Source organism: Hydra vulgaris, chromosome 13 (genome assembly GCF_038396675.1).
Source record: "Hydra vulgaris chromosome 13, alternate assembly HydraT2T_AEP".
In the NCBI taxonomy this organism is placed as follows: domain Eukaryota; kingdom Metazoa; phylum Cnidaria; class Hydrozoa; order Anthoathecata; family Hydridae; genus Hydra; species Hydra vulgaris.
The window spans coordinates 31,441,115-31,467,937 of record NC_088932.1 but is presented as its reverse complement, the minus strand read 5'-3'; the positions used below and the strand labels follow the sequence as shown (position 1 = coordinate 31,467,937).

The 26,823-nt window shown below is 27.7% G+C and overlaps 1 protein-coding gene across 1 annotated transcript in view; it reads left to right on the top strand.

Moving 5' to 3' along the window:
• The window catches only part of LOC100198745 (uncharacterized), a 34,085-nt gene extending 7,519 nt beyond the window's left edge, over positions 1-26,566 (top strand). Inside the window, exons 2-4 of the mRNA XM_065816731.1 lie at positions 16,174-16,492; positions 17,020-17,239; positions 26,191-26,566. Of these exons, the coding sequence (XP_065672803.1) occupies positions 16,174-16,492; positions 17,020-17,239; positions 26,191-26,565 (914 nt within the window). The 3' untranslated portion in view covers position 26,566. The remainder of the gene's footprint in view (positions 1-16,173; positions 16,493-17,019; positions 17,240-26,190) is intronic.
• Positions 26,567-26,823: the final 257 nt, after the last annotated feature.

Below are 26,823 nucleotides of genomic sequence, written 5' to 3'. Positions count from 1 at the left end.
TTTCTAATTTATTGCAAATAATTTATGTGTCTTGTAATAATAATATGAACAAAGTATTTAGTTTTAGAAAATAAAAAATGTAAGTAAAGCAAATTACAGAGGTTGCCCTTGTGATTTGATTACAACGGATCCAAGCAGATGGAGACAATTGATTCAATTTTATTACTTCTTAGATTGTTCTGACAATAAGCCAAACTTTTAGGCAATTGTTAACTGTGTTTCATGTGTTTTTAAATCTATATGGTTATCTGTCAATCCACGATTGCCTTTAATAAACGATATATCTATTGAAACAAAAATTTAAATAAATAAACTTTTTGGCATATCTGCTTGTTGCTGTTCATTGGATATTGTGTCATGTAACAATGTTTATGTAAAGTGCAAAAAAGAAAAATGCAAAATGAAACACATTATTTGCATATGCCCTAAAGAAGTAAAAGTCCCAGTAGAAGAAAAAGATTATATAGCGTTTAAAAACAGGACCAGCGTTTAAAAACAGGACCAAAAAGGCTATTTCTGAAGTCTACGGTAGATACATCTGCTTTAAAACAAAACAACAGGATTAAACAGAAGGAAGGAAATATATCACATCACAAACATATTAATAATGAGCTTTCAAGTTTATTACCAGATCCCCCAGAATGTATGAAATAATAACATCTCAGGTATTTTTATTTGTGTCACTTTAAAATTTTAATTTGTTTAGTTTATATTTAACGCTTATTAGTAATAAACTCATTTATCATAAGTATTTTCAATTTTTTACTTGAGGAACAGGATGAATGGAAACCAAGTAAAAGAACTCAGGCAGATTATAGTATTCAAAAGTTTCCAAGATATGCAATGAAGCTGATCAGAGGCGGATGTTCTTCAAATCTCGGTGCAGCTCTTGGAAACCCCTTACTCCATGATATCAAGCACTTTTGCTACTGGAAGTTGACATCAATAATATTCTAATGGATAAGTGTAAATTAGAGAGAGCTAAGTCAAAAGTCAAAATAATTTCAAAAAGCGCAGATTCAGAAGAGAAAGCACAACTATTTTGCATTGGTTTAGATGGAAAGATAGATAAGAACACAAAAATGTACTGAAAAGCAAATAGTTGTGAAGGAAAAAATTTCATAACAAAATGTGTTGCTGTAGAGCATCACCTTTTACACATGAGGATGGCAAATCTCATGGGATCTACTTGACACACAGAACAATACCCGTTATTGGTGCTACTGGGGATGTTCTCGCACTTGAGACATTTAGTCTACTTGAAGAATATGACAGTCTGGAGAGCATCCGTGCTGTTCTTTTAGACAGTACTGTATCCAACACAGGTTGGAGGAATGGCTTGGTGGTTAATCTAGAAGAGTTGATAGGAAGGAAACTTCACACAATAGGTTGTGAAAAGGCACGTTAATACAGTCCCTGTTAGATTGATTAGTCCTCAGAATGAATCTCATTTAAAACATGTTGACGGACTCTTTTGCAGTTCAACTATAAAATATGTGGAAGATGTTTGTTCTATTTTAGGGCCAGATGAAGTGTGTTTCATTAGCCAAGGCGACAAGGCTAAAGTACCATTTGGAATCACAGCAGCCAAAAAACAGGCGCCATTGTTGATGCATTTGGAATACCAGGTAACTCTCCCAGACCACGACTGGGTCGATGCTGCTAAACACAAGCTTATACTATCTGTATACGCTGGAATTACGATCAAAAAAGATGGTCTCGGAAATCAGATGCTGTTACTTATTCTGGACCTATCTACATTGCTGTTCGATCAGGAAAACATGCATCCTCGACAGCCTTTGCTCATGGATTAGACTTTCAGCAGCTCTTGGATATCAAAGAATTCGACTCTATTACCAGAGATCCTCAAACTAATATGGTTGAGCCTATTGTTGTGTTTAGCATCGATGGAGGACCTGACAAAAATCCCATATACCAGAAAGTAATTGAAATCGGGATTCGCCATTTCTTGAAGAATAACCTTGACGCTCTTTTCATCATGGCGAACGCGCCACGCCGCAGTGCATTCAATAGAGCTGAGCGACGAATGGCACCTCTAAGTAAAGAACTATCTGGGGTGATTCTTCCGCACACAAACATTCGAAACTCATCTTGATTCTCAAGGTAATTACATTGACAAAAGTTAATTTGTAGAAATATTATTATAATTTTTAACCTATAATAACCAACATATCTTTTTAAATCAGGCAGGACAATAGATGAAAATTTAGAAAAACAAAACTTTGGTTTTGCTGGACAGGCTTTGGCTGATATTTGGTTTGACCTACAAATTGACGGTTATCCAATCATTGCAGAGTATATTGATCCAGACAAATCAGAGCTAGAGTCAAGGAGCCTTTTATTACAAGATCAATGTGGGATTGCCGATCATCTTTGAACAAGTCAATATTTTACTCAAATTGTGAAATGTGAAAATCGTTCTTGTTGTCGGACTATTAGAAGCTCTTACTTTACTCTAATTAGAGCAAGATTTCTTCCGCCACCTGTCCCTGTCAACCAAACGAGAGACGGGCTCAAAGCAGTAGATTTCTCAGAAGAAGCAAAAGAATTGTTTCCATCATCCGTCTTTATGCTCATCGCATCAAACATTGAAAGTATTTTTCCTCATACTACCAAAGGATTTCCAATTTCGCGGTATGATGCGTTTTGTCCATCAATTCAGTCTAGCCTAGCTGATAGAATCTGTAAAAAGTGCAATATCTACTTTACCTCTCAAGCTATGTTGAAAAAGCACGCTTCTATCCATTCTTCTGCTATAACACTCCCTCTTATCAAAAGGGTCCAACCTGTTCGTATCCCTGCCAAGCATCAAACAGAGTTTTTGGCAGTTTTTGGCAACTCCTTGCAGAAAAGTTCTGAAACTGCTGAATGGTTAGATGAAAATGAAGTTGACGCAATGAATTTGATTGTACCTCAAGAATACAATATCCTTTTAGAGTGTGGAGAGCATTCACTACCTATTGTTTCAATCGATGATCACTTCAACAACCCATGGGAAGATTATATTAAAATTTGCTGAGTTGATTATTTAACGAGATATCGACTATTATATAATATAATTTGATGAGATCTACTATTATATAAATGTATAATTTAGTCAGAAAAAAAATCAATGGTTTTTAAGCATTTTTATTGCTTTTTAGGGGGGGGGGGGGAGTACACAAAAACAGACATCATATATAACGGGGGTTGGCCAAAAATTGACAGTTTGACAAAGGGGGAGGGGGAGTCAAAAAATTGGGAAAAAACACTGACATCATTTATGGATGACCCCTAGCTGTCAATAGTGTGTAGCTAGGTTGCGGCGAGTGTAACACGCCGCAACCTTGCTACACGCTATTGACATTGTAAATCAATAAGTTACAAATTTATGCTCTACTTTAAAATGGTTTAAAAGTATTTTTTAATCAATTTTTAAGCAAGTATTAGTTAAAAATTTCAATTTTTTACCAATTTCATCATGCGTTATTTAGTAATTGTATAATTTAACAGTTTTCAGTAACTTGTAAGTCAATTTAATAGCCAAGCAATTTGTGTGTGTGTGTTTTATAAGTATCATACCAAGTAAATTAATCTATTATTGTTTTACTGGATATTCACATCAAATGTGTTTTCTGATGTCATTTTCAGATAAAGTATTTCAATCTAACACAACTTGTGCATTTATAACATAAATGCACAAGCCAACTCAGAAAACATTTACTTTTTATTGTTTCCCAAAAGTAATATATGTAAAGATAACATATCAGGACCTCAGAACAACAAGGTTTTAACTCTGATAGCATCTATTGTGAATTAAAACCTTGTTGTTTTGAGGTTGCGATATAGTAACTTGAGCGTTGTATTGTTTTTTAAAAAAAATGCACGAATCTTAAAATGATTAACTTGATTATAGAAGTTTGATTAAAAGATGTGTTTTTTTTTTGCTTGTGGGTCTTTATTATTTTATATTGAAGGTTGAAGTATTTAAAGAATACTCAAGTACTACAATGATAAAACTCATATTTTTGAAACAAAGAAATGAATTGTATAAAACTATATAAGTTTATTACAATAAAAAATTGCCAGAAATTTTCAACCTTAAGTACATTTAAAATAAAGTAATAATTTTTAACAGGTATTATGTAAATACGCAATAATCAAAAAATAAAAAAAAAGATAAAAAATGTTTTTTTATTGTTACATTTTCGTAAATGTCTTAATGGTAAAAAAAAAATCATAATTAAAGATATTTTTTTAATGTTTTGACATAAACATTTTATAATAAACTCAATAAGTTCAAGCGAATAGTATAAGAATTTCATTAGAAAGTATATTAAAAAAACTGTAAAAAAAACAACAACAAGGAAATAAAGAGCTTCAGCAGTTTTTAAAAAGCTTTATAAATTTAATATTTTTAATTAAAAACTTTTTAAAAATAAAATATATTTTTTAACACAGTTAAAAAGTGTACATGCTTTTTATAGTTGCCTTGTTAACTTAGTATCTAAAATACAACTTAATCAAAGTGTAAATAGTTGATACACGCTTATTTAAAACTTAAATGAAATCTTTTTAAATAAACAGTAATAAAAATTTGTTTAAATTTGAATTGTGTAACACAAAAACAATTTTAAAAGTATTGAACTCATTCATTTAACTTTTAATTACAAAAGTCTTTTCTTATTATTATTTGGTCTCCAGCTTGGAGCTATTTCAAGTTTTTACTTTGTTTTGAAATACAAAAAAAAAAAAAAATTATAACTGCTCTTCCAACAGCATTTATTTTGCTAAGAGAACTAGTGCTAAACTTGCTCGAATCTGTATGTTAGCTTAGAAATTGTTAATAAGTTATATAAATGAATAATTGTTGAGGGCTGGCGAACTCCACTGTCAATTAGAACTATTGCAACTGGTTAAAACTGAGCCATACGTTTTGTAATCTTGGTCTTATTAGTATCATTGCCCCATTGGAAACCTAGATATTTTACTTTATTTTGAGGATATATTGAAGTTCCTTTAATTTGAATAACGTTGTTTGAAATAGGACTTGATCCAGAAATTAGAAACTCTGTTATCTCGGTGTTTAATTTTATAAAATTAGCCTTTCCATAGATTTGAAATCAATAAGTTTTTGGAGACCAGAAATTGTAGGATTTAGCAAGATCACATAATCTGCAATGCAATGATACCCGTATATATATCATTTATTGTCGATACTACTTTGCATTCTAAAACTATTTTATTTAGGATGCTTTCAGTATAAATGTTATATAGATGAGGCGATAGAATAGAACCTTGTTGCACTCTTTGCGAGAGACTAAATTAATTTAAATTAAGTCCTTGATAAGATATGTTTGCGGTACCGGAAAGATATAGCGATAAAATTATGTGTACTACGGACAATGGAAGTTTTTTTGGAAAACAGAGCTTCTCAAATAGTAGATTCCAGTTGTAAGTATCTAAACTGCACATATATAGAGGCATGTTATTGTTTTTATAGTGCTGTATAGTTTCACTCATTAGAAACTTTGCATGGATAGAAGAGCTGTTTTTTCTCAAGCTAATAGAAATGGCTATCTATTAAACTAGGACATATAAGTAAGATTAAATATTCTAGAAGTTTATGAAAGGTAGGTAAAATACTCATTTTATGGTATTTAGTTGTATCATTAAGAGATTTTTTATATGACTTAACAAGTTAAATTAGAGGCGATTTTTAGTCGGCTAAGTCAGGTATTTGACGCAATTCAGTCAGGTAATTTTTAGTTTTGAGGATCTTTTTTTCTTTTGTTTTAAGGAACTAGTCTGCACTTTTTTAAGGATTCACCACCCTCATTTTATTTGTAGAACCGCCTCTGAGTGGAATAACTGTTGAAATTGTTAAATCTTTTGGGACTTTCCCATTCTTTAGAATACTGTTATAAAATTTAGAGAGCAACAGAAAGAGACTGTTGTTGTGAGAGTTTTTAAGGTGTTCAGCACTTATCCTATAGCTATCTAGTGATTTATTACTATTTAGTAGTGAGATACTGTTTGTAATATCAGCTGTAATAATAACTAATGAATTTGGCTCGCTATTTAGAGGTGGAATTTGAAGAGGCTTTTGGTTGTAATTTATAATAGGCGGCGTATTGAAGAGATTTGAAAATATCGTCTGAATTCTTCAACAATATCCTTTATGTTTTTCTATTTATCAATTGAAAATAACCAAGTACTTGCTTTGGTTTTGAATTTACAAATGTTGTCGCAGAACTTCTAATAATTTGCAGTTCTCAGATTTTCAATATTTATTGTTTTCATGGACCTTTCGGTTTTTAGCTGCTTTAACCGCTCTAAGAAAGTTTTTACGTGATAGAGTGTATCTTTTATACACCATGCATTCTTTCATCTTTTTATATTTTGATTTTTTATATCGTTTTGCCATTGTTTATAGTTAAACAAAAGATATTTTTTGCATATTTTAAGTTCCGTTGTTTACCACGATTTGGAATACATATAGATTACGTGTTGTTCAAAGCACTGTTTAACAGCTATTGATTTTAAATTTGTTTGGATGCTTGCATTAACACTTGTTCAATTTTTTTCTTCATTGAAAGTGTAGTTATTGAAAGCTATGGATAGATTTTGATTATATACTTTAATTAAATTTTTGTTATTCCAAGCTTATTTTGGTATGTAAATGTATTTTTGTGTTATGTTATTTAATATCGTTGATAAGTTAGTACATGTAATGGTGATACTTGTAGCTATTGGTAGGTGATTGCATAAGTTAAATAGTGAAGAAGGAATAACTTTGGTATTTACAAAGAATAGTGATGACTCTTTTAGTACAGCAATGTGATTGATATAAGAAGAGTTAGAGAGAGATTTATGCTGATAGGTGTATGTTGGACCAGCGCCACTGATAATATCAATAAGCGAGAGTTTATTTGATTCAATGAAAGTAGAAGGAGGCTTAGATTTATCGCGTTTTTTTTTATTACGGTACTCAGAGTCGTAGATCTTTTCGGGATATGTCTGAAAATCTCCAAATATGTATTATATTTGGAGATATTCAGCCACATCCCGAAACCCCATTCACTTACATCTTCATGGTCTTTTATAATTGATGGAATAAGGTTTAATTGTTGCGTTTACATTGTAAACATCCTCGTTGTTTTGACAGACGCTTTTATTTTCCTTTAATAGCAAGAATATTTTCATCTTCATAAATTATTCAAGGAGAGGAGAGAAAATCTTTTTTTAACAATAAATGTGTTCCATCTAAATGTTCTTCCATATTCTTTTTTTTTCTGCCATGTTGTTCAGCAAAAAGAATTCAATATTTAAAAGCCAATATTCTGATAAAAAGATAATATTAAATGACTTGACTGGTTCGGAAATATAAACTGAGTTTAATTTAAAACTTTGACAGTTATATGGACAAAAAGAAATATTTTCAAAGGTTTTAATGACTCTGTTTTCTTCCATTTTAAATTAAAATTTGGTATCTGATTTGAGTAAAATTGTTGTCTAGTAAAGGAAGGTTGTTCTTCAAATGTAGAAAATATTTTTTGAGAGGGTTGTACTAGGGGCGACGCATTAACTGCACTGTTTTGTGAAAAACCTTAGAGCAAAAAAGTTACTGGTTTCTATTAGCTAATTGTTAACTTCAAAAAAATTTTAATAAAAACGAAATTTTTATATATTAAAATAAACTTCAAGTTTTATATATTTAAATAAACTTAAAGTTAAAATTAATAATATAAATTTCTTGATAAAATATTTATTTAAATTATTAATAAAAAGTTATGCAACGTTTTAAAAACAAAGATAAAAGCAATATGTATTGTTAAAAAAAAATATTTAGAAAAAAGAACAGAAGAAAAATTCGCCTTTTCGCTTTAAAAACCCAATGCCTCTTTAAAGTCTCCATTCTGGTTGTCTCATCATAAAGGAAACGTAAACGTTTATCACTCAACGTATTTTCTGTATTTAAAGAATGATTTTTATTTAACAAGAAACAAAAGGTTTTTCAGTATTAAGCGGCTTTAAAAGCGCTATATTATTGCAAAGTAACGTAATTTGATTTTTTTCAATCTTTTTACGCGTTTACTGCAATTCATCATATTTTCCTAGTAATAAATGTAATTCGTTTCCGATTTTTTTGTTTTCTTCTTTGATTATTTTTATACCATCAACAAGCTCTTTCAAGGTCTTTTTTTAATGTTTTCGACATCACAAGCAAATGTCAAAACTTTATCATTATAAACATCCTATTGATGTAGGAATCCTATATTCCTACATCAATTGGATGATAGTAATCATCCTGTATTCATGTAGTATAGTTATATATACATATAGTTTAGAAGTAAAGATAAGTTTACCATATTTAACCAGCTGCAGGACATATCAGACAATATATAATACCTCATGAACCAATTTACATCAGAATATTAAAGTAGTATAACTACTATATATAAATGTAATGAATATATCCTGTAAAGTTTTATTGTATTTGCACTTTTAAATTTGCGCAGCGGCCTTGTTCGTCAACGTTCGTGATTCAGAGTTATAGAGTTGAGAGAGGTTATTTATTTACTTTACTATTCTTCACAAAAAAGATATAGTTTCTCAAACACTTCTAAAACTCATTATCGGTGATACATATATTGGTGATATATATTGGTGAGCACATCTCAAAAGTATAATATTCATCGGTAAAATTCTTAGGTGTAATTCTCGATAAAAATCACTTGGAAAGGTTGCATACTTAAATCTACATCTTGTATAAATATTTGTAATAAACAAATAAATAAATTCTTTATAAAGTAGATTATTTAATACATATCATATGAAACCATTAAAAAGAATTGAACACTTCTTTAAAATGTTACTTACTTCAGATTAGGGGTCGTCCGTAAATTACCTCACGCAATTTTTGACCTTCTCCCCCTCCTCGTCACAAAATCCTAACACATAAGTAGCATGTTTTGTTCTCCTCCGCCTTAAAAGCGTGACGTAATTTATGAACGACCCCTTATTTGAACAAGACATCTTTTACTTTTTTGGAACCTATTTTACATTGTAAATCAAGCAAACTTTCAAGATGATTTGAAGATCCTGTAAATGCTTTATTAACAAACAAAATATACATGCTTCTTCGATAAAACTATTCTGTGAGTAAAGGCGGTTAAACTCAGTAATTATTAGGCATGGAGAGAGTGACAATTGAAGCGGGAGTTTTTCAGATATTTTCGATTGAAAAAGATTTCTATTCAAAATTGTGAGAACATTGGTAGATGGTTTTGATTTTATTAGATCATTCTAAAAAGTATAAAATTGAAAATACTGTAAAATATAAAGTAAACAATAAGGTGGACATAATTACTTAACCAACAAAAAGTTAAATATATAATCTGTATAAATTAACAATAATGGTGCATGGTGCTAAAGTGTGTATTGTATTTTCTTTATAAATATGCTCTATATATTATACACTATACAATTTTATAAAGTATTTTTAATCGTAAATAAAGTATTATTTACTGAAAACTATATAATTATATAATAATTATATAGTTTTCAGTAAATATAAGTATAACTATATAATTATATAATAATTAATAAGTAAAGTATATAAAGTATTGTTAATCATATAGAATTTTAATTTGAGTCAATTAAACATTTTTTTAGCTATGTACTAACTACCTATAATACCCAACTTGCAGGTGGCTAAAAAAGTGTTTATTAACATTGTACTGTATTGCAATATAGATTGGGCAACGGCCTAATTGACTCGACAACCGCAATAGCTCAGTTGGATAAAGTACTGGCACAAGATTGTAATATTATTGGCTGTATCAGCAGGGTTGCAGGCTCAAATTCCGGCTCCACCTACTCAGCGTATGAGTAGTATTTCGATACAAAGGGAACTTATCTCAATTAGCTCTGCTATTATAATGTATCCTTCTCGACTAGTAAATAAATAATCTAGTCGAGTTAACAAAAATTATCGCTATCTTTAAAACTATCGTAATTAACACAATAAAACCTTGAACACTAAAATGCGTCTAACAACGTTTATTGATAATTTTATGATTGTGTAAAACTGTTGGCCGCTTTTGTAAAACAACTCTGTACCATCTAATGTCACCACACTTTTATGTGAAACACCGTTTTATAAGCTGCTGCTACGAAGCAAAACCCAGAAATGGCTGACTTGCAGCTTGCAGGCTACTGTGAAGGAGACAAATGACTTCTATGCATTGAAGGTGTTGTGATGCCCCCCCCCCCCCCCAAAAAAAAAAAAAAAGCTGGTTGATATTATACACGCCAAACTATGTTTCTTTATGCATTTAACCTAGAATATCCTTCTAGTTCAAATTATTTTGAGAAATGTTGGTAGTCTATATTAAAAAAAAATCTTTTTTAATAAGGCAAGTCAACTATTAAAACCTTTAACTGTAAATGAACCATAAATACATTTTTTTTGAAGCTTTTTAATAAGTAGAACATAAACAAGAACATATTTTTATGCACTTCACAATTAAATATGTGTGTATGAATGTTAATTTTTAGAAATTTGTTTGTGTTTGAAACTTGTCTAAAATAATCAAAACAGTCTAAATAAGCACTAAAACGGTATAAATTAGCACTAAAAAGGTGTGCATCATGAAATACATCAAAATGGTGTAATTTAACACCAAAACGATGTAATTTAACACCGTTTTAATCTTTTTCATGCTGCACACTTTTTTAGTGTCATTTAACACCTATTAATTAAGAATGTAGAAGAAAATATTTTGACATACCCCTTGTTTGTTATGCTTAGTATAAGTTACTAACAGGAATATTAGAAAGTATGTTAAGTTAAAACTCTTTCCTTGTTAAGCAAAACAAACAAATACAAACATTTTTAACAACATATAGTACAACTTCAAACATTCAAACTTTGAATATTTAAGGTTGTAAAAATTTGTTGATAAAATTTTTTTTCTAGGGCAGCTTAAATGTGTACAATGCGCGCAGTACAATTTTTAAACTTTTTAAATTAGAAAAAAATGTTTTACAAAGAAGAAGAGAATAAAAGGAACTTTTTAAATATGAAAATAAGAAGAAACGCAACAAAATAATATCTATAAAATAATAAATCATTTCAATAAAAAAGCAATCTAAATATATGTTTATAAAGAGTTTAAAAAATCTTGTCGAATGCAACATTCTTATTAACAATTTTTCTTGAAAATGTTACGGTGCTTGAATAAATATCAGAAAAATAACCGTTGCTGATGATTTTTTTTTCTGATGTACTTATTATATGATACAAAATATTACTTAATAAAACTATTACTAAAACATAATTAATATTATCTTATCTATGAGCTTTTTCTTTCTAAATATCAAAAAAATCTGTGAAAGTTCTTATTGCCCGCTATATTCATTTAAGACTGGCGATTCACTGCTCATGCACCCTATTACTCCTGCTCAGGCTTATATATATATATATATATATATATATATATATATATATATATATATATATATATATATATATATATATATATATATATATATATATATATATAAATATATAAATATAAATATATATCTTTATATATTTATATATATAACATAAAGAAATGAGAACATTGCGTAATGTTATCATTTCTTTATGTTACATTAATTTTTTTTATTTTTTGCAGATAATTAAAAATGACAGATATTAAACTTAAACAAGAAATTAAAAGACATGCTGTAATTGTAGCATTAAAGGCAGAGTATAGCAATTTACAAATTGCACAATTGCTTAAAGTTGCCTGATCTTTTGTTCTCAAAGTTTGCAAGGAGGAAGAAGAAAATGATGGTGATTGTAATCAAGCTGCTAAACGTAAAAAGCACAAGCAATGGTCAGACATGACTAGAACACCTGAATTTATTCATCAAGTTCAGAATATGGTTGATGAGAGCCCCCAAAAGTCAATGAGGTCCATCGCAAAAGACCTGGGTGTTTCAGAAGCCACAATTGGAAGGACTGTTTATGAAAATCTTTGCTACAACTCTTATGTGGTGAGGAGAGGTCAGTTGTCCAAGACCACCAAAGTGAATTGTTTGATAAGGTCTAAGAAGCTGTTAAACAAACTGAAACATCCTGCTGAGCAAGGCATGCTTTGGTTTTTTTCAGATGAGAAAAACTTTGATCAAGATCAAAAAGTAAACAGAAGAAATGGCTGTGTGATGACCCTTGCAAAGTTCCAACAGTCATGCACACAAAAGGCTCAAAAAACAATCAGGAATGGTTGGCTGACCATTTTTATGATCACATCACTCCAAACTTGTGGCCTCCAAACTCTCCAGACCTGAATCCATTGGATTATTATGTGTGGGGCATCGTTGTGAGAGATGTTAATAAACATCCCCATAACACCAAAGATTCTCTGAAAGATTCCATTGTCTGAGTAATGGACAACATAGATGAGGGCCATCTCAAGCACACTTGCAGTCAGTTTAGGTCCCGAATCGAAGCTGTTATTGAAGTAAAGGGGAATTCTATTGAATGAAATTATTAAACAATAGTTTATCTTATTTATATAATTGATTTTGGTTAAAAGTATTTTCTGTTTGACTTTTTATCATTTATAAAAAATTAAAGATATGTTCTCAAATAGCTGATGCACCCTGTATATATGTATATATGTATATATATATATATACATATATATATATATATATATATATATATATATATATATATATATATATATATATATATATATATATATATATATATATGTATATATATATATGTGTATATATATATATATATATATATATACATATATATAAATATATATGTGTATATATATATATATATATATGTATATATATATATATATATATATATATATATATATATATATATATGTATATATATATATATATATATATATTTATGTATACATATATATATAAATATATATATATGTGATATATATATGTGTGTGTATATATATATATATATATATATGTGTGTATATATATATATATATGTGTGTATATATATATATATATATATATATATACAGTTATGGCCATTGAAATCCGACCACCAGTATCATTTTACTTAAAACTAGTTTAATGTAGTAATAAACAATTGTATTATAGCAATAAAAGAATAACAGTAACAATTAATGATTATAATGAAACATATCGTACATATTAAATGTTTTTAATATTTAGTGGCACCACCATGTGCTTTTAAGACTGCATTAATGCGATCTGGCATTGAATCCACGAGAGCCTGACAATATTCTGGCGTTATTTCAGTAATCCAAGCTTGACGAATTTTGTGCGTTAGATCGTCCAGTGATTTAGGATTAGTTCTGCATACTGCTGACTTTAACTTGACCCAGCAATTTTTGATTGGGTTCAAGTCTGGGGATGACCCCGACCAAGGACCCAGAACCTGAACGTTGTGATCCTCTAACCAAGATTTTACAAGACGAGATTGGTGACACAGTGCATCATCATGCTGGAATATTTTGCAACGACGAATTTCCATCAAATTTGGAACCTTTTCTTGAAGGATTTTTAGATATTGTTGGGAGTTAACAGTCTGTCCCTTCTGCATTAAATAAATACCACATCGACCAGATGAAGCTATTGCGCCCCACACCATAATTGAAGGACATTGCTTGACAGCTGGTACGGTATACCTTGCATTAAAACGCTGATTTGGTGGGCGACGAACTAATGACTTATGCGGAGCGAATTGCTTTATTTGTGTCTCGTCGCTAAACATTACCTGGCGCCATTTGGTTATTGACCAGTGTCTGTGAGCTCTACAAAATGCGATCCTATCGCGGATGTTCTTTAAAGACAGTCGCGGTTTGAGGGCTGGACGACGAGAACGTAGACCTGCATCTTTCAATAAACGTCTTCTAATTGTTCGAGTGCTGACTGTAACGTCATTAGGTAGATCTGCCCTGATTTGTGTGCTGGATATTGTTGGATCTCTCACAGCAGCCCTGCGTATCATATTGTCTGTTTGTTTGCTAGTAATTCTAGCTTTACCAAAACGTTTTCTGGGCGCAGTGGATCCCGTGTCATTGATTAGTTGTATAATATCATGAACAGTAAATTTTGGCATTCGCAATTTTGCTGATATCTGACGCTCAACCGCGACCTCAAACCTCAATCCTCCCATAAAAGTTTAATATTAGCACAAAGACCTTCCTTCGTAGTCATGATTAAATTGTGACAGTTAAATGATAATCCATACCCTACAATGAGATATATAGCTTAATAAATTTTACAGTGCAATAAAATAAACGCTAATGTGATTGACTAAAAGCTAATTAACTAATCATTGATGTCAGGGAAGAAAATAAATTGATTATTCGCATGTATAGACTGTTTTTCTTTATATTCAGCAGTGGTCGGATTTCAATGGCCATAACTGTATATATATATATATATATATATATATATATATATATATATATATATATATATATATATATATATATATATATATATATATATATATATATATATATATATATATATTTAAACAACTTTAAAAAGTGTTCTACTCAATAGAGTGCTCAATGTTCTTAAAAGAACAGAGCAATTATATATTAGTAGAAAATCACTTAACAAAAATTAAAAAAAAAAAAAAAAAAGTTAAATGGAAAAAATTTTTGTTAAGTGATTTTCTACTAATATATATATATATATATATATATATATATATATATATATATATATATATATATATATATATATATATATATATATATATATATATATATATATATATATATATATATATATATATATGTATATATATATATATGTAAATATATATATATGTATATATATCAGGCCTCGTTTTAAATAAGAAATGAAAAAAAGTAAAAAATTACATTAATTTATTAACTTTATTTATTAAAAGTTTATAAGTTTATTATTTTATTATTAGAATTATATCATTGTATATTGTTTATTAAAAAATAATTGCAGTGATTTAACTTGCGTTATTAAAAAAAAAAGTTTAACTTAGGTTTTGTGCAAATTTTTAATGCAGCCATTTATTTAAATTTTAATTTTTAGTAAAAAAAAAAAAGTTTAGGAAGGAAGACCAAAAAAACAATTGCAATAAAAATGAGCTTTATTTTTAAGAACAAATAAAATTTCCATATTGAATTTTGTAATTCAAATTTGAATTTAGTAATATTTTTAAATAAATTTGACAGTTAAGTTGACATTGACTTTAATTTTTATAAACTTAAATATATTTTTTAAATCAAAATTAAATTATATATTTTTAAAACCTACATTAAAATTTTTATCAGAATAAAATTATATATTTTTATTAAATTAGTTTTAAATTAAATCATATATTTTTTATCAGAATAAAATTATGTTTTCAAGTTATCTTTGCTTCAAGTTTAAAAAATCAATCAATATAATAAAATAAAAAAACAAAATAAAAATAAACTTAATTTTATTTGAGTTATTTTCATTAGTAAATAGCGCTTATATCAAACATAATTGTCATTCAATCTTTTGTAACAAATAATTTTACATAAATGTCATACAAAAGTTATATATATATATATATATGTGACTTTTTTTGAAAAGTTAATTACTTTTTTTAAAAAGTTAATTACTTTTTTTTATTTATGAAGGGTTTTAAATTAATCTTGAAAGTAAAAAGACTTTGAAAATGTTTGGGTTATTAGCAATTTTCTAAGCAGAATTTAAATTATTGCTAGTAAATCCTTAGTTTTTTAAATAAAAAACTAAGGATTCACTAGCAATGTTAAAGGCTTAATTTTTTTGTTGATCTTTTTTTTAAAAAGTTAATTACTTTTTTTATCTTACTGCTTATAGAATAATTTAAAAGTTAAAAAATGATAGTCGCTTTATAATTTACAACTGAAATCGCTTACTGCTTACGTAAAATTGCATAAGGCGTATGTAAAACGCTCTACACGTAACGGTTGAAAACAAGGCACATATATATATATATATATATATATATATATATATATATATATATATATATATATATATATATATATATATATATATATATATATATATATATATATATATATATATATATATATATATATATATATAGTAATTACAAAAATAAGCAGAAATTTATTTTGTTTGTTTTAGATTATGTTTGTGAACTCCTTTGCAAAGTCCTTGAAAGTGAAATTCTTTTGCTTCGATCTAAAACTGAGCTTGAACTAAAACTAATTAATCTTCCTGTTGATATTTGGGATGAAGTTCTTCAGAAGAAGATGCAATTTACTACACATATGTTTTCTTTACAATCAAGTGGGTTATCAAATTTTCATGACCCTGAAAGTAGATGGGCATATACAGCAGTGTATACTCCTGTTCATGCAAGCATGATTTACGATATTATAAGTGAAGGAAGATTTAATTACCTTTTAAAGCTGATACATGAAGCTTGTCAAACATCAGAGATGTGTGTTGTTTAATTTTTTTTTTGTCTTAACAGAATTTAAAGATATCAAAAATTTACAAGACAACAATGTTTTAAATTTTATTGATTTTTTACTATAAAATAAATCATTTTAATGAAAATGATTTATTTAGAATAAATCATTTTAATGAAAATGATTGTATTATTTGAAACATGATGATAAAGATTACTATAATAATTTAAACATGGCAATAAATTTGTAAAATAGGAATCTTTATTATATATATATATATATAAATATATATATATATATATATATATATATATATATATATATATAAAAAAAAAAATTACAATAACATTACCTTTGTTTTTAATAATAATTGGTCAGTGTTAATCAGGATTATTCGGCCTTATTGCACTTTAAAAAAATTGTAGTTTAAATGACCTACTTAAATTGTTTAATTAATTTATAAAATCAATATGCTTTAAATTGTATGTAATATAGTTTTTTTCTTTTAATTATTATCATTTTTATTATTTTTATGAATTCAATGTTTTTTATTTAGGTTTCATGTGAGTTGTTTTGGTTGCGGACCAGGTAGTGAAATTTTAGGATTGAACCCATTTCTTCCTAATAATGTTAAGTATAATTTGTTTGATAACTGTGCACTTTGGTCACATAATGCTAGAGGTTTGCTCAAACTTGGTTTGGGAATCGATTACGATTTTTTTCATTTTGATATTGAAAAGAAGCTCAAAAGTGAACATATTGATGTAATAAGAAAAGTAAGATTTTTTTAAATAATTATACATACATTCATATATATATATATATATATATATATATATATATATATATATATATATATATATATATATATATATATATATAAATATATATATATATATATATATATATATATATATATATATATATATATACATATATATATATAAATATATATATATATATATATATATATATATATATATATATATATATATATATATATATATACATACATACAACCCGCGGAATTAGGTCAGCATTCGGCAATGCCAACCTAACTGCCAACCCCTAGAAGTATTTGAGGTCGGCAAATCATTGTCAACCTAATTTTTCCTGATTTGGAGGGTTGTGTATATATATAGATAGATAGAGATTTTAAATTTTTTAGTCAAAATAGGACAGTGCTGATATAAATAAGCAAGGATAACAATTATTATAATATATTAGCTTAAAAGTCTGAAAAATGAAAGTTTTGTCAATTTTATTTTAATTACTTTTTTTAGATTTAATGAAATTTTTATTTTTTCATTTTTAATTTAATTGTATTGTTTACAACTTAACAGGTTCGTTTTTGGAATTTAAATTTAGAATGTTTGTTTTGCTGCTTTTTTAAATTGTTTTATTAGCAATTAAAAAAACCTTAGTTTTTCTTTTTCTTTTTTTAAAAGTATTTAATTAGAATTTAATTATATTAATTATTAATATATATATATACTTTTTTTGTATTTTATTATTTTAGGAATTGGAATAAATTGTTAGTTTTACTGTTGCGTTTTCAAATTAATGTGTTTATATTTTAAATTTGTTTTTGTTTAAACTATATATTTGAATTATTTTATGTAAAATTTTAATAGAAGGCTTGCTTTGCTGGGTTTTTTTTAATAATTTTATTCAGAATTTAAATAAAATGTTATTTTTTTGTTTGTTTTTTATAACTATTTTATTTAGAATTTAAATGAATCATTCAATTTGACATTTTTGTTTTTATATATTTTATTTAAAATTTCAATAAATCATTTGTTTAGTTGTTTTTAATTTATTTGAATTAGTTTATAAAGTTGACTTTTAAAATTCTAAGGTCAGCAAAAAAATTGCATTCTTTAAACATCTTTGTTGCAAGCAACAACTATTAGAGCGGAAGTTACTAGAAGAGAAAAGATAAAATTTATAAAGCTAGATAATGAATAATAAACAACTTAAAGATTGTAAATTATATGAATCAGGAAAACAAAATGAAGGGAGCCAATTCCAAAGGGCTGATGTGAGAGGAAAAACACTAGATGAAAAAGAATTTTTGAAGAACTTAGGAACAGTCACAATAAAAGGATGAAACTTTGACGAGTAACACAAGAATAAATTTTAGTAGATTAGTTTAGCACAAGAGGCACTAGCTCTTTAGAGCAGTGCCCATTATAGCATTTATATTACGATGATGTGACAATGGTTGAAGGTTGGCTGCAAGTGCAGGTCCAACTATGTTTACAATACATTTTTGGACCTTGTCTAAAAAAGAAAAGGCATCATTCAAAGATCTGCCCCAGATATGGCAACAGTATTCCATACAAAGACAGAATAGAGATTTATAGGTATAAAGAATAGAATCCGGAGTAAGGAAGTGGCAAGCACAATAGAGATGCAACTTTAGCAGGTGCTAATTTTGTATTGGGTTTGATATATGGTTTCCAAGAAAGATCAGAAGAGTCAATCTAAGGGAAGAATAAGGGTATATGTCTCATCGAGTACATTACCGTTCATAAACCTGTTTGTCAGCTGTATTAGGTAGGATTAGATTGAATGGAATCAAGAAATAAGATTGATAAAAGTTCTTAGCAAACAATTTATATTTGTCTTTAGGTAAGGTAATAAAATCTGAACCATACAAGAGAGGCAGAATAATAGATTTGCCCTTATTATAGATACTGTTAAAGATTATCTAGAAGTCTCTCAAACACGAGTTTGTGACCTGAGAATAGCAGGCTTTGGCGTTAGACAAAACCTTTTTACAATAGTTTAAAGCCATGGTAAATAGGTGTCTGTTTTCTGGAGAATTGTTTTGGCTATAGATATGGAAGTAATGGTTACGATTGGAAATAGCAGCAGCACAATGAGAGGAAAACCATAGAGAAGATTGAGGCTTGACTTGGAATTGTTGAGACTTAATAAAAGATTCCATGCCAGCAGAAAGTGAGAATAAAGTTTCCATGCCAGCAGAAAAAATCCAAGAAGTTATGTAAGAAGCACATTTGTCAGCAGAAAGACAAAAGATTTCTACCCAAAGGCCGATCGGAAGAAAATCTTTCAAAGCAGTTTTAAGGTAGTTGTAAGAGGTACGATGATAGGGGGATTCTGATGATGAAGAAGAATGAGATAATAGTTTTAGAAAGATCAAATCGTGAACAGAAGCGCCTAAGGGTGAATGTGGAGAAACTGAACACAGACTAGGATCAGAAACAAGACATAAGTTGGTTATAGAAGGTAAATTATTTGTATTGTCTGAAAAGCTAGTTGTAAATTTGACAATTTGTGTTGTAGATTAGGAAAGGCAAAAGTTGTGGGCCTTAACCCCTGCAGAATCACTGACGCTAGAGCCAAGCCATTCATTGTGATTAGCATTAAAGTTGCAAACAACAATGATATTGGCTGATGGATAAAGAGAAAGGGCTTGATCAGAAATAACTTCGAAAAAAGTGCAGTCTTGAAATGAAGGAGAGCAATATAGAACATAGAGAAAGGCGATAAAGTGAAGTAATGCTAAACAAAAGCACATAAAAGAATAGTCTGTAGATTCAAACCTAGTTTTTCGGCAAATGGGTGAGTTCTTATGGATGTAAATGCCCAGGTCAAGTATGTGACTATTGTAGTGTTTAAAAATTAAAAGAAGGTTGCCATCAACACTAAGATCACAAGGTGAGACAGCTGAACTCAAATTAGTTCACAAAGACCAAGTAGGTTTGGTGAACTTTGCAAGAGATTCTCAACAAAAGAAAAGTTACTTCAATGATCACAAATTTTAGTAAATGATAGATCTAGAGAACTTGGTGATGATGATGGTTTTTTGTGTTTTACTTTTGGTAAGCTTTTGGTACTTTGATCATTTATTGCATTAGCAATTTGTCTGATGAAAAAAAATTAGTGAAATTAATTTTTATCAATGGCAAAAATAAAATTTTCAATGTACTTTAGCCCCAGCAACCTTACCTTTAGATGAATTTAATGAAGTGGTTTATGAACAGTTAGACAGTTTACCAAAACATCATTTTATATCAAAACAGTCAAACCACCTTTTTCCAACATTTAAAATTAATTTAAAAGAAAAACAAACTTTAGTTTTTCTTGACTTTGCAGACTATAGTTGACTGTAGTTTAATATTGACTATAGTTTTCCAACACAGGATACATTGCAAGATTTGCATTGGAGTAACAGCGAAGCAATTTTGTTATTTATTTTCCAAAAAATTAAAATCTTGATAGTCAAAGTTACTGTGTTATATCAGATCATCTGAATCGTGGATGCTGTTCATTGCTTTATTAAAAATGTTATTTATAACAAACATTTGAATACATCTATTTTACTGATGAAGCTTATATAAAAATTTTTTTAATTTTTATATTGTGTATCACAATATAAAAATTAAAAAGTTTTTATCAACTTATGCTACCATAAACAAGACTTCAAACATTAATGCAGAGCAGCATATTAAAAATTTTTTTTTTTTTGATTTAAAAAAATTTTGTTTATTGTCTAGTATAACTTTTTATTGTCTTAATAACCAAATATTGTCTTAATAAAAAAAAAATTTTAATTTTATGATATATAAAAATAAATATTAGGTGTACATTTTGTAATACTTGTGTAATTTTTTTTTTTTTACTTTGATTTACTAACTGCAAAACATTTTTCATTTTAAAAAAAATTGTGTTATAAAGAGGGGACTTTTTATCTATTAAGTTATAAGGTTATAAACATTTACATTTTTTAATTATCATAATATAATGGTCATGTTGCACTTAATGACAAATTTTCTTGTCAGCTTCTTTTAAGTCTGTTGCTGAGCATTAGTAAACTCTGCAATTAATTGGAACAGGCAGATTGTTTTTACACAAGATCTCATTTTTATTGGGGCATGTACAATGCTTTTCATTCTTCTGACTATTATGATTCCAAATTACACTTTTGTCTGCTTGGTTTTTTTATACTCAAGCATATATTTTTATTTCAGTAAAAAACTTTAATTTGAGCTTTTTATATTATAGAAGATATAGAATGGATTAGGTTGAATGCTTCTTTTCTTTTTTAATTTGTTTCTGAATTTTAAGTTCATATTGTTTTTAAAACAGAGCCTACAAGAATCTTCAGTAGGTTGGAGTGAATTTTAGTTTTTTTTACAATTCATTTAGCCTGGGTGTGCAAAAGTTGTCTATTCATTTCAGAATTACTCTGGAAAAAGATCAATGCTCTCGGAAATTATCTTGAGGTGCCTCAAGACCTTTAAAATTTTAATGGGTCCCTAATATTATGTAAAAAAAAGTTTTTCAAAAGTATGTCATGTTGGGTCTCAAAAGAAGCAAAATTTTATAAAAATTTCAAAAATAACAATTATTTAAAAAAAAAATTGTTATTTTATAGTTTATTGCAGAAAAAATGACCTTTTGAACTAAAAATGAAAAAAGTTTATTTTTTTTAATTATAATTTCAAAAAAATCTTAAATAATAATTTTTTTATAAAATAATTGTTATTTTTGAAATTTTTATAAAATTTTGCTTCTTTTGAGACCCAGACATACTTTTGAAAAAAATTTTTTTACATAATATTAGGGACCCATTAAAATTTTAAAGGTCTTGAGGAACCTCAAGATAATTTCCTAGAGCATTGATATTTTTCCAGAGTATTTCTGAAATGAATAGACAACTTTTGCACACCCAGGCTAAACGAATTGTAAAAAAAACTAAAATTCACTCCACCCTAATCTTCAGTTGTTTAAAATAAAAATAAGATCGATCATCACCTTTTTTTTTTTTTCGGAAACATCAAAACCAATTTATCGCACATGGAACCAACAGTTGCTTTTACACTGGTGTTCTTTTCGGTGTTTTTTTGTTTAATAATAATAAATACTAGCTTTTGGTTGATAGTTTTGCTAGTGTATGGTTGTGATACATTGAATCACAACCGTAAGACCGCACTCTGAAATACTATTTTGATCAATCAATTTTGTAAGATGTTCCATCTGATTTTTAGACATCTTTTTTTCTTTGCGACCACTTCCAACCTTTGATTTTTTTAATTTCTATTTTATCCTCCTTTTTTTTTAGTATAATATACTTAGTAGATTTTGGTCTCAAAATCTACTAAGTATAGTAGATTTTGAGACTAAGATTTTGATCTCAAAATATAACTGGATAGCAGATTCTATTGTTTTTTCCAAAAAAAGTTGAAGCCAAAATTGGCCTCCCAAGATGGCAGCGATTTTAGTTCCTAGCGGTGAAGCCGATATACATTTTATATGGCTTTACCAAACTGCGAAAGGAAATAATTAAATAAGCTAATAAATTTGTTAAAAATAAAAGAAAACAAATTAATTTTATAAATATTAGAGAAAAATAAGAAATTATTTTCTTGAATAATTGAATTTATTATTAAATGGCATTTACAAATTTAGTTAAGTCTTATGTATAATTTATGTACCTTTTAGTTCTTAGTTACCCAATGCTGTTTGCTAGAAGGTTAATAACATAACAGCATGGTAAGCGGCAATCATTTCTATCTACAATTTTATATTCTCTATTTTTTGCAGCAAGATGCCATTTTGTACAAATGCTGCATTAATTGTTAACTGAGTGCTGTCAGTATACAAAAACTCAGGGGTTCCTTCTAGAATTATATTATACTTGAATTCTATTATTGCATAGACTATTTGAATAAAATATTCTAAAGTGTCACTTACACTGATAAAAAAACCCAGGTCTGAATTATAGTTACTTATAACAACTTTTAAAACAAATAAAAAGTAAATAATAGTTTCTTATAGTTTGAAGGATAATCACTCAATACAATTATTTTTTGAGTTTATTTGCATAATTTATTGATTATATGATATATTAAATTCAAGAAAACAATTTGCTAAAGGATACATATCATATCATTAGTCTTAAAAAGATTACTAGTACACAAATGATCTTGTATAATCGAAAAACTGGTTTCATTGGATATTTAGCAGCAATTAAATCTGTTCAAGGTATATTTCTCGACTGGGTTGAAAAAGAAGGTTCACCATTAAATTATTTATTGACGTCTAAACACAGTCAAAACCATCTAGAGCTCTTTTTTGGTGCTGTGAGATCTGCAGAAATGTTTAAAAGCAATATCAATTGCCAATAATTCACAGCCACATATAAATGACTTTTGATGCAAAGTAGCGTTTAATGTTCAAATGAAAACTGCAGCATCAGAGATAAAACTCATGTATAATATGTTTTAGATGATTCTTTTGCTGACTCCAGTACTAAAATATCTTTGACTGAAATTGAATTAATAAGAAAATATGGTTTGTTGGAGAGAGAACCAACTGTTAGTGATCACGATAATGCAGATATTCCAAACTGCAAAAATCTACTTAAATACAAAAAAGCTTTAATCTCATATAATGCTGGATACATAGCTAAAATGACTTCAAAAAAAAATATCTTCACTAGATGTCAGAATGCACTAGCATTCCCTTTTCATTACAAAATAGCTTTTTAAAATTCAAAGACAGGAGGTTTGATTAAACCAACCATAAGTGTTAATATCATATGCAAAGAAACTAAAAGGTGTTTCCAAATTAATTGGTTGCTTTAATAGATTGCCTCTTTTCAAATGAAATAGGAATTCAAAATGCAATTGCAAGTGCACTTTTGAGATCAGTCGATTTCTCGAAAATATTAATTGAACTAGCTCTTCATGTTTGATGTTATAATTGATAACAATTTATTTTCCTTGGTTCAGCTCATTTGGCAGTTTGGCTGCCAAATTAACTAGAAAAACAAATATTTATATATATATATATATATATATATATATATATATATATATATATATATATATATATATATATATATATAACCAAATAAAAAAGCACAAGTAACTATATATATAAAAATTCTGGAAGGAATCCCTGAGTTGTGTGTACTCACAGAGCTCAGCTAATAGTACATGCAGCATTTGTAAATTTGTGATATCTATTTGAAAAACTAATTTCATAATAATTTATTTTAAAAAGATATTCAGCTGCCTACCATGCAGTTGTGTATTTAATCTTCTAGCACACAGCATTGGGTAGTTAAGAACTAAAAGGTGCATAAATTGTATTATAAACAATATTAAACAAATTATTTATATTAAAACTAAGATTAAAAGAAAGTTAATAAATAAAAATAAACAAAATATGAATAAAATTATTTCAGTTTTTCAAACTTAAAATAGTTATTTGAAAGTTGTTTGGAAATATTTTTTTTTTTTAATTTACCTCCCCAAAACCGAGAAGGCCACTACAGATGAGGAGGGTACTTGTGGTTATCACCCTCTCTCAACTCTATAACTCCGAAACACAAACCTTGACGAACAAAGTCGCTGCGCGGAGAAACAAGTTGAGTGCGGTACTACCAGGGATGTGGTGGGAATCGAACTCAGAACCTCTCGCTTATGAAGCAAGCGCTCTACAACTACACCACTACCGCATATCAACTTGGATAACTACTACTTTCTCATTTGTTCTTTACAAATGTTAAATAAACTAATTTTAATTTAAAAAAATGAAAATTTTTATCTTATTTAATAACATTTATTTTTCTATAAAAAAGCAAGATATTATAAAAACTTATTGTTAAGAGTATATTTTGTTAAACATTACATAATTTAGAAATTTACGTAAATATGTAATATTGCGTTTTTTTCAAAAATTATTGTTGTGTAAAATCGAAAATTATATTTATATTTGCGGCTTGTACATTTAAAAATATTTATATATATAAATGATGTAAAAGTTCGTAACCAAAGTTTCTTCATTTATAATCAACCAAAACCGTCGTCATCTTGGGAGGCCAAAACTGGCTTCAAAAAATTTGCCGTTTACGCTATCCAGTTTGAGATCAGTGGTTCTCATCTTATCATGCAAATCCGAAAATGCGTTCACTTTTTTTCTTAGCGAATTTTCGTTAAAGTTCTTTTTTTCATTTTTAATTATAAATAAATGTTTATTAATATATATATATATATATATATATATATATATATACATACATACATACATACATACATACATACATACATACATACATACATACATACATACATACATACATACATACATACATACATATATATATATATATATATATATATATACATATATATACACATATATATAAAGAATTAAATTTTTAACACTATAGGAGTGATTGCAAATACATTAAATTTTTCTTTCATATATTTATTATAAAAGTTTTTGTCCAGATTTTAAGTTATCACATGTTAATAAATAATTGTTTTTAGCTTACTTTTATACTATTATGTAAGCATGTTTATTCTTTCTCTTTATAGTATTTCAACAATTTAAATAAATTTATTCTTAACGAGGCTTCTGCTTAAATTGTGTAACAAGCTTAATGAATTTATAGTTTGTTGTTGTTGTTTTTGTTTGTTTTTTATACATCTTTTACAGAACGAAAAAAGTTGTGCTGAATTTAAGTTTTGAATAGTTTCTGACTATGATATTATTTAATGCAACAACAGTAATAATTGAACTAAATTTAAACGGGTCACTAAAGTCGACTGTCTGACTTGAAATGAAATATGTCTCTTTAACTTGTGTTTTTGTGTTTTATATAAATAAATAAAACACACTCAAAATATAATTTTTATAAAATTTTTTATAATTCATTTTTTTACTTTATTTTTTTCATTTGTAGTCCAAAATTTTAACATTTGTTAAGTTCATATCTGCAATTCAAAACCAATTAAATGCAAGAAAGTCGTTTGAAGCAATTTTTGATGCTGCTCCTTCTGGTGCATGTTTTCTGATAATTGATAATTCACAACCTCAAATTAAGCAGTATGTAGAAAGTCTAATATTTCCAAATTCAAATTTTTCGCAGAAATTAAACTTTAAGGAAAATGATAAATACCGCATGTACACTTCTTATGCAGAATTTCGCTTTGATGTCATGGAAGTGATGAATGATCATGAAGAAATTTGCAAATTATTAAGTCTTGTTATGGAGTGGGTGGAACGTCCACCTTTGGTTGATATTCGCATATTTATGTTTCTTGTCACAAAAAAATAAATATTGTTACTTTAAAAATAAAAACAAATATTTAATAAAGCAAAATTTAGTGTAAAAATCTCATTAGCTCAGTATAAAATTCAGTAAGAGTATGAGAATAATTTATCATCAAAACAGTAAATTTCTATTGGCGATAGCAAAGTAGCTGAAAATAAAAACGAATGAGGTTGAAATACGGAAGTCAATCTAAAAAAATTGCAAAAAATAAAATTAGTCTGAATAAAAGTAAGGAGGTTTAAATTCAACTTTTATCGTTTT